Source organism: Grampus griseus (assembly GCF_964374135.1).
Source record: "Grampus griseus genome assembly, chromosome: 2".
In the NCBI taxonomy this organism is placed as follows: domain Eukaryota; kingdom Metazoa; phylum Chordata; class Mammalia; order Artiodactyla; family Delphinidae; genus Grampus; species Grampus griseus.
Genome location: NC_139018.1, coordinates 62,845,833 through 62,863,269, shown reverse-complemented (window position 1 = coordinate 62,863,269; position 17,437 = coordinate 62,845,833). Strand labels below are relative to the sequence as shown.

Here is a 17,437-nt window from a genome sequence, read left to right as displayed (position 1 = left end):
GGGTCTATTTCTTGGCTTTTAAATTCTGTTCTGCTTATCTTTTCATTCCAGTGTATCCCACTTTAAAAAAAAATGATTGTAGCTTTTTAATATGGTTTGCTCTCTGGTAATGCTAGTCTTTGAAAATCTCCGAGGACTCCATTCCAGGTTGGGAACTGTGAGGTGCCTAAGTCAGGGAACTGCCGAAAGGGAGCTGGTTCTGAACCCAGGCCAGCGGGAGACGAGTACAAACATGGAACCTTGGAGCCACTTTCCTGGGGCTCCCTGGCGTTGCCCTGATGAGAAGGAGCATAGGTGTCAGCCTGCAAAAGGGCTCAGTGAGCCGGTTCACTAAGTATAGGTGTGGAGATTGGAGGGTTGTGGGATTTTGAAGCCAAACATGTAATTATAATTAGTAATACTTTAAAAAAGCTAAGTTACCTATTGACTATAGAGGCCTCTCCAGGCACCAAAGCAAGGGAGTTTGGATGCCTCTTTCTTTTCTAGGTGTCTTTTAGCTGCTTCATTATGACTTTCCTTCTCAGGGAAAGTTGTTGAGGGGTTGGGGATAAGGGAGAGAAGATCAAAGAAATAACAGTGAGGATAGAATCAAGATACTTCTATTTGTATACTTTAAAATATACCTATTATATTTTTAGAGATAGCTTCAAACATTTTAGTCCCATTGTGGCTTTTTTTTTTTTTAAATTGTAAAGAATGATTGGTAGATTTATTTTAGAATTTCTGCTTGGCCTAGGGCAAATTTATCAATGGAAAGCAAAGAGAATGCAGCAGTTAAACTTCCGTATTCTTTTTTTTAATGTTAATTTTTATTTTTACTTAAAAGTTTTTTTAAAATTGAAATATTCTTAAAAGCAAAAGCCTTATCACTCCTGCTTAGCATTCGGAGTCATCTTTGGTTGGAGAATCTGGCTCTATTTATAGCTGTCACACGATCTTGACTGTGGCCACAGCCTGCTCTCCCTTTTTCTCTGCTACATAACATTTCCCAATTCTTGTAATACAATGTAGATAAGGCTAGAATATCTGTTAGACTTCGCCAAAGGCAGAGGGGTAAGTAAAAGGAAGTAAGCATAGAGAGTAGCATGTAATGAGGTAATTTTTCATATGAGATCTAGTTTTAGTCTTCTTCAGCTTTGCTTTCTCTCTAGCTCCTGGATTGCTTCAACCTGACAAAAGCCATCTTTTCTCTACCACTCAGGAGAACCTTCAAGCATGTGTAGACTCTAAATTTCAAACCCAAAAGAGAGGACTTCATAAGTGACACTGGGAATGCTGAAAATGGGCATGGCTAATGCCATCCACAAGAAATCATAACTAACTGCATTCCAGTGGCCTCTATGAGACAGTCACATCTAGCTATATATCTGGCCCAATAGGCTAATATCCTTACTAGAGATAAGGGTGTGGTGGATGGGTGGAAATCTATCATAGCTTTTTATATAATAAATCTATATATTATACTGATGTGTATTCTATGGCTTTTAAAATAAGGGATACAGTGGGCTAGAAGTAGTAGACCTGGATTCTAGTCTGATTTACTAGGGAACAGTCTTGTCTCTTAGCAAGTGACTCAATCTTTCTGTAGGTTTGTTGAAAGATTTGGATATAATTAATCTGTAATTTTAGGATTTTGACTATAATTGAATTGTTTAAAATAATTGTAAAGTTTAGATTTGAATTTTTCTCCTGGTGATATATTAGTCTATTTTAATATGATTCTGCGATATTAACAGGGAATTGTTCTGATGAGAAAAAGTGATCCATTTTATAATGATATACTTTATAGGACAAGGTCTCCATTGTGGTACAGGTGGGACCTGCTCATATTTAAAAGGGGCCATGGGAGCTTACTATGAGTTTTTTTGTAAAGTAAATATTTGCCTCTTTATTTATCACATATACATTTAGATGTTCTTAAACAATTTAATTGTATATAGTTGTCCCTATATTTAGATTCTGTATTTTCTAGTGTTAGTTTATTCATATATTTGACATTTTATCATTAAAATTTTTAAGTTGAAATTAAACAAAAGCGCCATATGTTAAAATACTTTAAGAGTGAGTTATTTGGTACTTTTAGTTAAGATAGACTGATTTGTTCTTTCTACTTATGTGTGATCTGCTTTCTTTTTTTTTTTCAGAGTGAAAAGCTTTTGTTATATGATACAGTGCAGAGTGAACTAGAGGAGAAGATAAGAAGGCTTGAAGAGGACAGGCATAGCATTGATATTACCTCAGGTGAGGGGAATGCTGTGACTGTCATGTTTAAGTGACACTAAACCTTTGGTTTACTGAGGTGTCTCGCTGTATGTAGTCTCCTTTACATATATTATGTAAATGAAGTGTCCTAATGAGAGAGGAAGGGGCAAGACTGCTAAAGGATCTGATATGATTGTGATCGTTGCTTTGATTTGGACTCACACTTCAGAAAGACGTAGAGAATGGAGCACATGAAAGGGAACAAAACAGAAGCGAGACAGGAACTATAGGCATAAGATAGTATACTACAAGAATAGTAAGAATATTATTAAAACATAAGAATAGTATTGGAAGACAGCTGTAGTATATGTTCTTTCCTCTAAGCCTTGAAAGATTGTCATGTGGAAGAAGGAATAAAACCCTTTTCTGTTTGGTCCCACACAAACTAGGACAAATGGATGGACTTTCCAGGGAGGCAGATTTCTGTCTCAGGAAAAGGAAATACTTACTACTAATTAGATCAGTCCAAAGTGAAATGGCTTTTTCAGAGGTACTGTGGAAAGGCTTTCTACACTGGATGGAAGATTTACTGGGTTATCCTATTGTTCTTGCATATGTATTATTTTACTTGTTATAAATTCTATTTCTCTGATATGGAGTAGACAGAGTGGACAAGCTGAGCTCTAATGACGCATTACTTGTAGTTGGGTGACTACAAGTGACAGTCACTTTAGCTTTTCTAAATCAGTCTCCTCCTATAATTGAAGTAGTGAGACTATCTGCCTCAGAGGTAGCTTTGAGGATTAGTCGAGACCATTCATGTGATGTATATTTACCACAGTGCCTGACATATGTTTATCAGTTATTAGTCACTAAGTGCCAAGTTGAATTTTGCTCTAATAAAAGCAGAGGAAAATTCAAAATATATAACTGCTCATGAAATTATATATAGTCATATATATATGTATAGTATACACATGCAGTATATAAACATAGACACCAATGAAATTTTGCTAATATGAAATTATATAGTCTTTCTTTCCTCCTTTGATCTCTAGAAATCAGCTAATACTTAATTTTTATTTACTTGCCAGAGCTGTGGAACGATGAGCTTCAGTCAAGAAAAAAGAGGAAGGACCCTTTCAGTCCTGACAAAAAGAAGCCAGTTGTGGTTTCAGATATCCTTTTTCAAATTTTCTGGGTTTTTTTGTTTTGTTTTGTTTTAATGTACATTTTTGCATTGTGCATATCTTTGTAACTTTTGTTAGTATACATTGTCTTTATTTGCAAGATCCTGTAATAAGCGAAAGATGATTTATAAAACCGATTGAAGGCACAAGGGTATAGTTTAGATTAAGAGGAGTACGGAAGTAGAAATTTAGTAACGATCCCAACTTTGAAATTAATATGGCTTTGTAGATCACAAGGGCTTTGATATGAAGCAGCTGTTTAGTATGTAGCATGATTGCTTAATTCTCATGTGTACTTTTTTTTTTTTTTTTTTGCGGTACGCGGGCCTCTCACTGTTGCAGCCTCTTCCGTTGCAGAGCACAGGCTCTGGACGTGCTGGCTCAGCGGCCATGGCTCACGGGCCCAGCCGCTCCGCGGCATGTGGGATCTTCCCGGACCGGGGCACGAACCCGCGTCCCCTGCATCGGCAGACGGACTCTCAACCACTGTGCCACCAGGGAAGCCCTCATGTGTACTTTTTAACATTTTTAATGTCTCTGAAAGTGGAGTGTCTTTAAATTAAATTAGTATGTGCATTCAGTCTTGGCATTCCCTTTGGTACCCTCCTCTCGCTCCTGCCTTTTTCCCCCCACCTCAAACCAGTGATTAGGTTGGTGGTATATCTTGCTATCCTTGATACCATAGGACTAAGGGAATATGGTTATAACATCTGAAGTACTGGAACATATTTATCCTGGTACTAAGTTTTTTGAAGAATAATTTGAAGTCAGAATTCAGCATGCTGAAGGTTTTTGTCCAGAGGTCATTGTTCCATTCTCTGAAAAACAGAAGTTTGGAAGTATAATTCAAAATGTGAAATTCTTACAGCTAAATTGACCTTGACTTTTCAACGTCCGTATATAGTTTATATGCTACAAGATCTTGATATTCTTGAAGACTGGACAACAATAAGGAAGGTATGATTAAAGAGCAATGGAATGCAAGTATATTTTTTATAGTCTACTTTTTAAGAGTCTATGATTTTTCACTAATACATCAAAATATTATTGTAAATATGCTTTACTTTGCAACAGTCTCTCTAAGACAGTTAATACTAATACAGATAATAGTGAATTGCAAGAGTTTTTAAAATAAATTTATTTATTTATTTGTTTGTTTATTTTTGGCTGCGTTAGGTGCTCGTTGCTGCGCGTGGGCTTTCCCTAGTTATGGCGAGCAGGGGGCTATTCTTTGTTGCGGTGCACAAGCTTCTCACTGCATTGGCTTCTCTTGTTGCGGACCATGGGCTCTAGGCGCACGGGCTTCAGTAGTTGTGGCATGCAGGCTCAGTAGTTGTGGTGCACGGGCTTAGTTGCTCCGCGGCATGTGGGATCTTCCCAGACCAGGGCTCAAATCTGTGTCCCCTGCATTGGCAGGAGGATTCTTAACCACTGAGCCACCAGGGAAGTCCCTGCAAGAGTATCTTAAGAGATGCATGTCAGCTGTTTGACTGTATTTTCCTGTGATAATGTAATTAATAATTCATGCAGAAGTGCAGAAAAGCATTTATTTAGGTTACCCCAAAATAATAATAAATTACCATTCTGTGCCTAGTTCTTAGCCTGATAATGGCTCATGGAATACACTCAATAAATATTTGTTGAATAAACGAAAGTGAATATTTGAACCCTTATCATATGTCTTGCATCCTGTCTTTAAACATTCAAGCATTATAGGATTTTCTGTGCTTGTTTGAAAGTGGAGACTTGTTTTCTTATTAAATTTTTCTATTTTCAGAAGCTTCTTAGTTGAGAATTTGAGATTATTTCGGATATTGATAACACCTCTAGGAGAAATTGTTATTCTTTTTATATATTCCTATGGTCTTAGATATTACCAATTTATTGAAGCAGCTAAAGATCATATTTCACTGTTTTTGTTATTGGGCTTATCAGTAGTGTTGTATATATTAAATAGAAACTAAAATATACTTTGCCTATGAACTCAGACATCTTTCTTCTTCTTTTTTTTTTTTTAAATTAAGGCAATGGCTACACTGGGTCCACACAGAGTGAAAACAGAACGTAAGTCATTTAGTCTGAGTTCAGAAATCTTCGCTATGGAGACTTTTTTTTTTTTTTTTTTTTGCGGTACGCGGGCCTCTCATTGTTGCAGCCTCTCCCATTGTGGAGCACAGGCTCCGGACGCGCAGGCTCAGTGGCCATGGCTCACGGGCCCAGCCGCTCTGCGGCATGTGGGATCTTCCCGGACCGGGGCACGAACCCGTGTCCCCTGCATCAGCAGGCGGACTCTCAACCACTGCGCCACCAGGGAAGCCCTGTGGAGACTTTTTAAGTCAGTCCCCTATCACTGGTTTCACTTCATCAGTGAACACTATCCCCAGAATTATGAGGAATTCTTCTGGAGTCTTTGTCTCATGTAAAAGTTTCAAGATTTCTGAATGGAATGTATTTCTTCTTTTAGTGTTTCAACTACATTTCAATTGCTGATAATGGATCAGTAATTTTAAAAGTATGTACTTAGTGTTTTTTATGGGTTCAGTAATTGTGTAGGGGAGGTTTTAGGAGTCCGTGGATGGCCTTCAGGGAGCCTGTGAATCCTCTGGAATTGTGGGCAAAATTTCTTCTGTGCCTGTGTTTTCTAGGCGAGAGATTAGAGTGCTGGCAGTGGGATTCATCAAGAAAATTTACACACCACTAAGATTTACACATTCTGATATGCCTTAGTAAAATTTATATCAAATTATACTATTCACAATTTTTTGGAAAGTCTGAAATCACTGCCAAGATAGTGATGGGCATTATTGTCTAGGGTAACTTTCTCTGTTTCTGCCTACTTTCACTGTATATGAGGTTTCCTAATCCTAAGAACAATGAAGCAAGAATTTTAAATAAAACATGTTTTAAATACGAAGAGTCGTATCCCAACAGATAATCTATAAGAGATCAATTTCTATTTTATATTTAACCCAAGGATTCTTTTAAACGTTATATGATGTCAGGAAATTGTTAGCAATATTGTACTAAACTGCTTCCCTTGGGAATTAGGTGGAAGGGCAACTACCTATATTCTGAACATTTTTGAGTCATGGATTCCTTTAAGAGTCTCACTACACTGTTGAGTGGGTCTCCTCCCCGACCCCTGTTATGTTATCTTTAGCATGTGTACTATTTGTTTTCTTCATGGCACTTAACACAATTTGTAATTTTTTATTGATCGTTTACATGTTTACCTGTCTCCTGAGAGAATCGTAAGCTCCACAAAGGTCAGAAACATCTCTCTTTTAGTCGCAGTGCTCAGAAAACATTTGTTGAACGAATGAATGAGTGAATACTTATTGAACACCTTCTATATAGGAGGCACTGTTTGAGGTTCTGGGAATACAATGGTGCAACAGATGGACCTCCTAGAACTTCCTTGGGGGGAAGCAGAATAATAATGTATATGTAAATAGATAACTAACAGATACTGACAAATTGTAATAATTGCTATGAAGGAAATATAAAGCTGTGATGAAGATTAACTGAGGAGTGGGTAGAGTGGTTGGGGAAGACCTTTCTGAGGTGGTGACATCTGAATGATGCAGAGGTGTGTATTTCATGGTATGCTTTTGACAGTGTGTTTCTATAGAGAACATTTTTTTCTCTGCATGAGTTTATCTGGTGAATCTCAAACCATTTCTAGGATTTCAAGATGGAAGTTCTACTTGAGAACATTTCCTTTTTAGAATCAAAGTCCTGGGGAACTCTTGGAATATTTATTAAACTTTGCTTTTTTGGAAGTGTCAGCTGCAGGGGAGAAAATATGAAAAATATAATTTTCAGTAGAAATATGACAATTCAGATTTTAAATCTCACTTGAAGTTGGCACTAGTAATTGATAATATATCTGCTTCTCCTTCTTACACTTGTCTAGTTAATTGATTTATTATATATTGTTTAGCTTTATTAAATAGCTATATTAAAAACTGAATGAATTATATAAAAATGTAAGAAATGAAATTCTCTTGTTTTCATTAGATTTAGGTTTGTTATCTAAGAAATATTGTTAGTGTTTTTTCACATATATGCATGGGTTGGTGTTAATACTTAATGTTCTGCACTTTTCTTCTGACAATGTCTCATTAATATAACAGTTTTTGAACTGATCCCTTTAGCACCTGTGAAACTGGAAAAACACCTGCACAGTGCTAGATCCGAAGAGGGAAGATTGTATTATGATGGTGAATGGTATATACGTGGACAGACAATATGTATTGACAAAAAAGATGAATGTCCTACAAGGTAAAAAGCCTTTATCATTTCAGTGCTACTCAGTATTAGAGTTTACCACATTGTTGTCAGTAAATATTTGCTGCTTCCATAGTGCATTCATAATACATTATTAATTCCCTATGGATTCTTTTTTTCTCTTGACATATGATTTGATTAGCATGTTTACACACCAGTATTAATTTTATACACCAGAGTTACATATTAAGTTCATGGACACAAGCATTAACACAAATGGAAATGTTGGAATTATTTAGCCAGGTAAGAAATCCCATTTATTAATTCTTATAATAGATGACTTGCTATGATCCTAATATTATGACCTTTAATCCAAACTGTTATGAATTTGACAGTATGCTGCCACAGTGTGGCTCTATTAATCCTTAACTTTTTGGGGTCTATTACAGTATTTTAGATTAAAAATTTGCTTCAATTAGAATGGGAAAGGAATTGAAAATTAACAAAAACTTAGAGTAGTGGGAATTAAAGTATAACTTGAAAACTGAAAATTGCCTTTTAAAAAACTCAATCTGTCTAGGCTTAAATAAAGTTTATATAATTATTTATAGAGCCTTATAAGTTTTATCTGGTGTGGCCTTTGGAAAATATTATTGCCCATTGCTGCTTTAATTCCTTTAGTAGTTTAGGATTTAATCCTCAGAGTAGTAACCTTCTACAGTAAGAAACTATCTTTTTCTAGGCATCAGTAGTAAATAAAGTGTTTGCGTTTAGTATAGAATACTCATTTCAGGATCAGTGTGTATAGTAACTTTTCTCATAGAAGCTCATTGAGCTAATTAATTACTAGGTTATACATGATACCCATGGATTCTTTGCTTTATCTTATTGCTTTTGAGACATTTAACTACTACTACTTAGCATAAATGTGGTTAAAAAGGAGATGAAATAGCATAAAAGAGGATTAAACACATATATTTTTAGAAAGATGTCTATGTAAAGATTAGTAGTGTTAAAAAAAATCTGTACAAGTACCACAGATGCTTGACACTGGGAATTAAGTTTGGCATTTGAAAGATTTCCTACTGCCAAGGCTGATATGAGTTGGAGGTGTAATACTACATAAGGAGTGGTGTTAGCTCCACTTTTTCTTCTTTTGGAGGTGGGGTGGGAATGGAGTTAGGGACAATGTGCTTTTAATAGTTCTAGTAGTAAGTTTTACCAACTCTATTAAGAAAAGAAAGGAGATTATCTATTAAGTGTTGCTGAATGTGATATTTTTGACAGCATGCCCTGCTGATAGCATTCCGATAAATGACAATTACATACCTGAATCTACTCTTATAGTCCAGTTATTTTGGTTTTATAGTTTGTGCTCTAAAATGAGTGGAGAAGGCATATTGTAATTCATTCATTCGTATTTTTTTTCTTTTTAGTGCTGTAATTACAACAATTAACCATGATGAAGTTTGGTTTAAGAGGCCTGATGGAAGCAAATCTAAGCTTTACATTTCACAGCTACAGAAAGGAAAATATTCAATTAAACATTCGTAATAATGATTTAAGTGTTATCTAAATCTACCTTATTAGTGTTACCAAGTATGATGTGCCATGGGAATAAAAAAATATATTCAGTAACTTAATATTCTCATCGAATCATGAGAGACTGTGTATTTGTAGGTAGTACTCTAAATAGACCTCATGTTGATATGTTATTGAAAGAGACAGTGATAAAAGTTTAATCATGATCATTACATTTATTTGCCTTTTTGGCCCAGTGACCAATAGGTATATATGGTAGGGGTTTCTTACTAAACTTTTTTCTTTGGTTTTTATGTAAATCTGTCTTACCTTTAGTGAACTATGTTAGCAATGGCTACATTTATCTGCAGTTTTCTTGATTTTCAGTGTCTTTGTCACTGATCATATATTTGTAAATAAGCCCTATAAAATGTTTCCTATAAATGGTTTGTAATAGTACATTTGTGTCAAATCAGAATTGAAATTTAAACATATATACGTGAGTATGTATAGATGGCATCATCAGCTTATTTAGAACTGATGGCCTTACTTTGCAATCTTGTTTTACCCGAAATTAAGCTATTGGGTTTGAAAGCTAAAAGGAGCACTTTTGTAGACTAGGAGCTTTCCTTCTCCTTTTCCTTGATTGTATGGAGGTGACCTATTTTTACAAATTATACTTCATGTTGATTAGAAATATTAGTGTCAAGTAATAACATGCTTCTACCTTTATTTCTTGTGAACCTTTCGAGGGCAGGTATATATGCCTGGTATTTATGATGCAGTATGTAAGTGGTGGACAGTAACTGACAGTATTGTGGTGCTTGCTGTACATGTCTGATCTTTTGAAACAGATTTTTAGTAAGCATTTTCCAGAGGTAAAACTAGATTCGTATCCTAATTTTATTCCTAGGGCAAAATAGACAGGGATGATCTCCTTGAATCTATTCCCAAATTAATATTTTTATCTTTGGTGTTTCTACACTTTAAGGCCACTTGGTGCAATTTAGAAAGTATTGGCCTCTCTTCCCCTAGTCACATTCAAAATTAACTTCTAAAACCTCAGGAACAGTACAGGGAATTGAAACCCTCAATATGGCAGCACAATTGGCTGTAGTATATATTAGGGTACAACCAAATCAGGTATTCCTGGTGGTCTTGTGCACTTTAATTTCTGTTATATTGAGACTTAAGAGGATGAGGAAGAGATCTACTTATTAACACTTAGGGCAGGAATATCTGCATTTTTCCATTTGTTTTCTCGCTATTTTACCTCTGCAAACATCTTCCTGTGCAGATCACTACTTCACAGTTGCCAAATGTTAAAATATTTGACTTCTGAAATTAATTATCAGCAGTTATGTACGTTGTTCTGTTTCTAATTAACCTTAGCAAATGTACATAATGTCATAATCTGATAGTATTTGACAGTACTTATGTATACAATGTTTCATAAGCATTTTTAATAATATTTGGATTTTTAAATTTAGTATATAATAAAAAGATGTGTTTGCGTGTCATTCGTAGTGTCTTGAATGACTTGTGCACTTTTATTATTTATAACCTGTCTACTTCTAAGAAGGATTTAAGGCAATTTACATTAATAGATATGGAGTGTCGGAGTGTTGAACAAATGTTTCTGCATCCCTAAACCACAATTCAACCTCTATTGGCGTATATTTAGATATTTAAGGCAGCTAAGTTATATTTAATTTAAATATATGCATATATGTTCTACTTTAATAAAACTGTACCGTGTAAGTTCTGAAATTTTAAGTAGAAAGTCTTTATTTTAAAAACTGACTATGATTTAGTACATTTACTTTCAGAACTTCAATGTTTATATCATATGTAACTTTTCCATAATATTGATACTGATTCAGGTAAGTGTATGCTTGTCTATGATTGAAATACTATAAAATATATTTCGTTGTTGGCAGTTTGCCATTTGACTTCTGGTCAAAAACGGTCTAGTTTAGGGAAACTGTTAGAATCTGCAAAATGTGATCTAGCAGCTGCTGGTACTTTGTTTACGATCAGACTCTGTCTTAGTATCAATATATGGACCTTAACTGTCACAGCTTCCAGGATTTCATGTTTGGTCTATCCCTTCTCGACATTTCCCATTAAAAGAATCTAATCATCAGTAATCCAATTCATCACTAATAATTATTAGCAAACACTAATGTACATTCCTCATTCTGTCCCTTCTTCTCAGTGGACACTGAGTACTTTTCATTGCAAACTTCTTCACGTAAAAGTTGTTTTGATATGTGTGTTGTTACTCAGAACTCAAACACCACTGACAGAACCATGTACAATCTTAAATACTTGATAATTATTTAAAAAGAAGAACAGGGACGTTGGTTATTTCTGATTTTGTTTTTGGATCCAGTAAGTCCAGTACACTAAAACTGAACTAAAATGAATTGATAAGGAAAATGGTTGTAGGATGAATGAATACACTAGTTAGGATTTATGTAGTCTCTTGCCAAGTGATTTTAATTGCTAAATGTAAGGAAATGTAAAGTATTTTTCAAAGAACACAAAAGCTCAGAATGAGGTTAGGGAAAATGTATGTTCCTTCTATTGTCTTCATAGATGAACTACTGGAAGTGTGCCTGATATGTCAGGTGGGATTAATTGAGGCGGTTTCCCTCATTGGTCACTGTGGCTCAGAGTCTTGCCCCTTACTTCATAGGCCCAGAAACTTAAACTTTATTCATATGCCCTGTTGTGGGCTGAATTGTATCTCCCCCGCCCCTCCAATGCATATTTTGAAGCCATCACACCCATTACCTCAGAATGTGACTGTATTTGGAGATGGGGCATTTAAAGAGGTGATTAAGTTAAAATGGGTGTTAGGTTGGGCCCTCGTCCAGTCTGACTGATGTCCTTATAAAAGGAAATTTGGACACAGAGAAATTTGGACAGCAGATACGTGAACACAGAGGAAGGACCATGTGAAGACAGTGAGAAGTCCACCACTTGCAAGCCAAGGAGAGAGGCTTCAGGAGAAACCGAACCTGCCAACACCTCAATCTTGGACTTTTAACCTCCAGAACTGTGAGAAAATACATTTCTGTTGTTTAAGCCACGCAGTCTGTGGTATTTTGTTATGGCAGCTCTACCAAACTAATAACATGCCTGAGTTGACAGCTCTGGGGGAGTTAGACCGACCCATTCACAGTGGATTGAAGTGACAGCCGAGTGTCAGTTTAATAATTTTCACTGAGAAGGAGACCAGACTCCTCAAGTCAACTACTTGGCATATTTTTTCCTTCTAGGAAAATCTGTGTGAAAGCAAACTTGGAATCAAAAGATGGTTTTGTCGAAACTTGAAGGGGTCACCTGTCCTCTTGTGAGATAGCCCCTTCCTGGTATTGTGCCAGACACATTGTTATCATCTTATTTTTAAAAAAATTTTATTGAAGTATAGTTGATTTACAGTGTCATGTTAATTTCTGATATACAGCAAAATGATTGTTATACATATATATATTCATATTCTTTTCCATTATGGGTTATCTCAGGATATTGTATATAGTTCCCTGTACTATACAGTAGGACCTTGTTGTTTATCCATTCTATATATAATAGTTTGCATCTGCTAGTCCCAAACTTTGAACGCATGCTTCCCCAGCCCCACTTCCCCCTTGGCAACCCCAAGTCTGTTTTCTGTGTCTGTGGGTCTGTTTCTGGTTTGTAGATATGTTCATTTGTGTCATATTTTAGATTTCACGTATAAGTGATATCATATGGTATCTGTATTTCTCTCTCTGACTTACTTCGCTTAGTATGTTAATCTCTAGGTCCATCCACGTTGCTGCAAATGGCATTATTTCATTCTTTTTTATGCTTAATATTCCATTGTATACGTATGCCATATCTTCTTTATCCATTCATCTGTTGATGTACATTTAGGTTGTTTCCATGCCTTGGCTATTGTGAATAGTGCTGCTATGAACATAGGGGTGCATGTATCTTTTTGAATTATAGTTTTGTCTGGATATATGCCCAGGAATGGGATTGCTGGATCATGGCAACTCTATTTTTAGTATCTTATTTTTGATTTTATTTTTTCCTGGTGCTCTGCTGACCAGGATCTCGCTGTGCAGGCCTGGTCCACAGCCCCCCTCTAAGTTCTTTCTATATTATGTACTTTGCTACTCTGCCCAGTTTATTGGACCAGTGTGGCCCCTGGCTCATGGACAGCCAGTGATAATAATACTGGTAATTCGAATGCCTGCCATGTGCCAGGAACTATGTTTAGTATATAAACAGAAAGTCATTATTTAATATTTTTCATGTTGGAAACAAAATGAACATAAATGTCAGAATTCTGATATGCTTACTTTATAAATTTACCATATATTAGGAATTTCTGGGGTTTTTTTCCTCAAGGTATGCAAGGCAAAAGATTGTGGCAGAACTTAGATTTTGAATGGTCTTAAACATAGTTGATTATCTCAAGTTGCTGATCTTCCTGAAAAATGTATATATGTTATATACGTTATTTATCATCTATCTTCTTTCTATCTATCATCTATCTATAACTAGAAAGCAACTATAAGTCTAAAATTTCTTTGTTCCTAAACTTGAAGTTAATATATTCTCTTTCAAAGACACAATTTATTAAAGAAGGTCAAGGGGAAAAGTTATGTAGTAACAATCTTTAGAGTTCATTTTTCCTTTCCTTTTCCATTTTTCTGTATCTAATAGAAGTCTGAAGTGGGTGAACTTGCCAGGAGACTGTTGCATTCTCTTGAAGAGAGAAGAGCCATAATTCTAGTCCAGAAGCAGGCCACATGGTAGCATGTGCTAGTAAAGATTATAATTTATGTTAAACGGCTTAGGAAACCAGATCCTCAGGCAGAGGCTAAATGATACCTGCTATTAGTGGGATGTTGAAAGAAATATATTTCGCTTATTATTGAGCAAATATGAAAATGTTATTGGTAATGGCAAAAATAGTGAAGTGTTTTCACTTCTTTGAAGATAAATTTATGATTTCAGTGTATTATGTTTAAGTACATTTATGGGTAATTGCACTTATTAAGGAAAGACAATTTAAAAAAAACTTCAGGTACTGTTTAAATTATTCATTGGCTACAGCAATTTTTTTTTATTGGGGTATAGTTGTTTTGCAATGTTGTGTTAGTTTCTACTGTACAGCGAAGTGGAGTTCCCTGTGCTGTACAGCAGGTTCTCATTAGTTCTCTATTTTGTACATAGTAGTGTGTATATATCAGTCCCAATCTCCCAGTTCTTCCCTCCCCAACTCCCCCACCACTATAGCAGTTTTTGATTTGAAGCTTACCCTCCATGGTGTTAACCTATACGTATTTTATCAATATACTTATATATGTATAAATAATGACAGTACCCACTATGTCAGGGCCAAATTGGTTTGGGCCTTTCCTATACACCCTTGAGCTGTACCGTCCCTCATGCCCAAGGGTCTTTTGGGAGATTTCAGGCTTCTCATAGTCAGGGGAGCCCAAGGGTTGTGTCTGCTCGTTCCCCTTCCCCTCCTGTAGAGCTCTCCTCTCCCTCCTCCCGGTGTGACTGCTCAAGGGAGTTCTTAGCACCAGTCATGGTCATGGCCCAAGTCCACTCTCTGCGAGGCTGCCGAGGTGAAGGAAGACCAAAGAAGGAGAGGATGCTGGTCTGTCCACTGCCTGCAAGATGCCTCCTGTGTCCTCTCCTAGTTCTCTGGACTTCCTCTTTTTCTCTCTCCATTTTGAGCTTTAGAAGATTCCATGACTTATATTGGTTGTTTTTCTGCTAGGTAAATAAAATAGGGCAAAGCAGGACCCATTATTTACATTAAAGGAATATTATACGTACTCTTCTGTGCTTGTCTTTTTCTTTAATGTCAAGACTTTTTATTAATCACCTTTAAAAATTAAAAAATATATATATATTCTTTTTCAGATTCTTTTCTATTACAGGTTATTACAAGATACTGAGTATTGTTCTCTGTGCTATACAGTAGGTCCTTGTTGTTTATTTTATACATAGTAGTGTGTATCTGTTAATCCCAAACTCCTAATTTATCCCCCTCTCCCCATTTTCCCCTTTGGTAACCATAAGTTTGTTTTCTATGTCTATGAGTCTATTTCTGTTTTGTAAATGAGTTCATTTGTATCTTTTTTTTTTAAGATTTCACATATAAGTGATATATGATATTTGTCTTTCTCTGTCTGACTTACTTCACTTAGTATGATACTCTCTGGGTCCATCCATGTTGCTGCAAATGGCATTATTTTGTTCTTTTTTATGGCTGAGTAATATTCCATTGTATATATGTACCATATCTTCTTTATACAGTCATCTGTCGATGGACATTTAGGTTGCTTCCATGTCTTGACTATTGTAAAGAGTACTGCCTATAGCAGGTATTTTATTTCTAAAACCCAGAACTGATTTTTTCACTCCTGGCTGAACTTCAGTTCTTTTGCCCAGCACTCCAGTTCTACTTTTTCCAGAAACTGTTTCTTCCCCAACCATGTGGTTCCAATGGGAGCATCCATCTCTCTCATGCTCTGCCGTTCTTGGTCACAGTTGTTTAGATTAGGTGGGTCTGTAACTCAGGCTGCCCCAGCTGGAACCCTCCCCTGGGATCTTTCAAATTATATCTGTGGAAAGAGAGTCAGTCTCCCTTTTTAAATGTAAGTGGGAAGACAATTAAGCAATAGGCAATTAAGTTTCCTGCCCTGTGGAGAAAGATGACATGGAGAGCTGAAGAGATGAGAGACTGTTCTTGGCATTTAACTTCCTGCTTCCAGCTAACCCACAGTCCACCTGCACCCAATCTTCCTCATGTTACATGAGTCTTCTAATAAATACCCTCCTTCTAATTTTTTTTTTTTTTAGCTTACAACATGTATCATGAACACCAGGGCTTCAAATTCTATTGATTTCCATCTTAAAAAAACATAATAAACTTTTATGGTTTCACCACAAATTCAAGGAATAACACTAAAGGTATTGGTAGAATTGCAAACGTTCCCCTGAGAAAGAAAAGCAGTCCCTGACAACTGGGAACTGTCTGGCACTGGCCTTTGTGTTCTGTTGAGCATAAACAATCGCATAGAACATCAACATCAAACAAGGCCACTCTGTGCCCGCGATGAAGTGAGACGAAAAAACCAAGACCCTGCTCCCCCTCATAATCTTGTGTAAGTATAGACAAAACCAAGGTCAGCCTGCCAACCACAAAAATCTGAAAGCTTCCCCTATCCTGGCTAATATGAACAGCTGCTGCTGTTTTATCCATGGTGGCTTTGGCCTTGTTTCATTCCTCCTGCCTTATAAATAAGATTTATTAAAGTGCCCAATCACAGAAGTGCCCCCACTTCCTGACAGTATCCCATCCAGAGCCAAGCCCCACTTCCATGAACACAACCCCACATCTCCCACTATAAGTCCAAATCTTCTAAGTCCTTTCTCACACCTTCTTTCTCAGACACCCACAGCCCCCATGGTGTGTGCGCTCCCTCGTTGCAGTGAGCAAGAAACCCAACTTGTTTAACTATAGGTGTGTTCCTGGTCGTCTTTGGCTGGAGGGCACTGACACATGGAACCTTTAAAACTGTTTTGCTTGAAGAGCTTTTTAACTTAGATTTAGTCTGAAGATACCTAGGTGTATTCTGGACAGTGTTCTGGGAGCTCCCTGTATGTAATTATAGTGACTGATAAAATACTGTAGGCTTTCATTTTCAATTACATTGTAGAAGAATCATGAAAGACAAGGTGAAAGGGTATTTCATGAAAGACATTTGTACTGCAGTCTAACTTAGATAGCACTTTGCTTCCCAAACCAGAAAATAATGTTAATATTTTAACTACATTAACCAGGGACTGTCTCCTGGAAATGTAAAAGCTGTACTACGATTGCATTTTGATTAAAACCTGAAGGTGGCAGTAAATTCTTACGAGACTTAGGTGCTTAGTTTGGAATTTGTATTTTTTCTTTTAATTATTCAAAATCGTATAGTGAGACTGCAGTCACATTTAATTCTGTTGCGTACTAATTAAGGGATATTCAGGAAGAAGATAAAGTTCGAAACAAGCATTATGTTGTTATTACTGTTTATTGACTGAAAAGAATTCACCATGTAAAAGGCTTAGGAACGTTGCAACGGATTATATGCTTTAGAGTTACTACAGAAACAGAGTGTGGAATTAAAAAAAGGAAACAGAACTTTTTGTACAGATCGAAGTGCTCTGAAGGGATGTGGCAGTAAATAGTTTGTCTATTAAATCAATAACTCTGTTGTAAGCTTTGC

At 36.3% G+C, this 17,437-nt stretch overlaps 1 protein-coding gene across 1 annotated transcript in view; it reads left to right on the top strand.

The window, feature by feature from the left end:
- BRMS1L (BRMS1 like transcriptional repressor) overlaps positions 1–10,835 on the top strand; it is a 40,276-nt gene extending 29,441 nt beyond the window's left edge. The window contains exons 5-10 of the mRNA XM_082648819.1: positions 2,145–2,241; positions 3,297–3,380; positions 4,285–4,349; positions 5,417–5,456; positions 7,550–7,676; positions 9,059–10,835. Coding sequence (XP_082504945.1) covers positions 2,145–2,241; positions 3,297–3,380; positions 4,285–4,349; positions 5,417–5,456; positions 7,550–7,676; positions 9,059–9,176 — 531 coding nt within the window. The 3' untranslated portion in view covers positions 9,177–10,835. The remainder of the gene's footprint in view (positions 1–2,144; positions 2,242–3,296; positions 3,381–4,284; positions 4,350–5,416; positions 5,457–7,549; positions 7,677–9,058) is intronic.
- Positions 10,836–17,437: the final 6,602 nt, after the last annotated feature.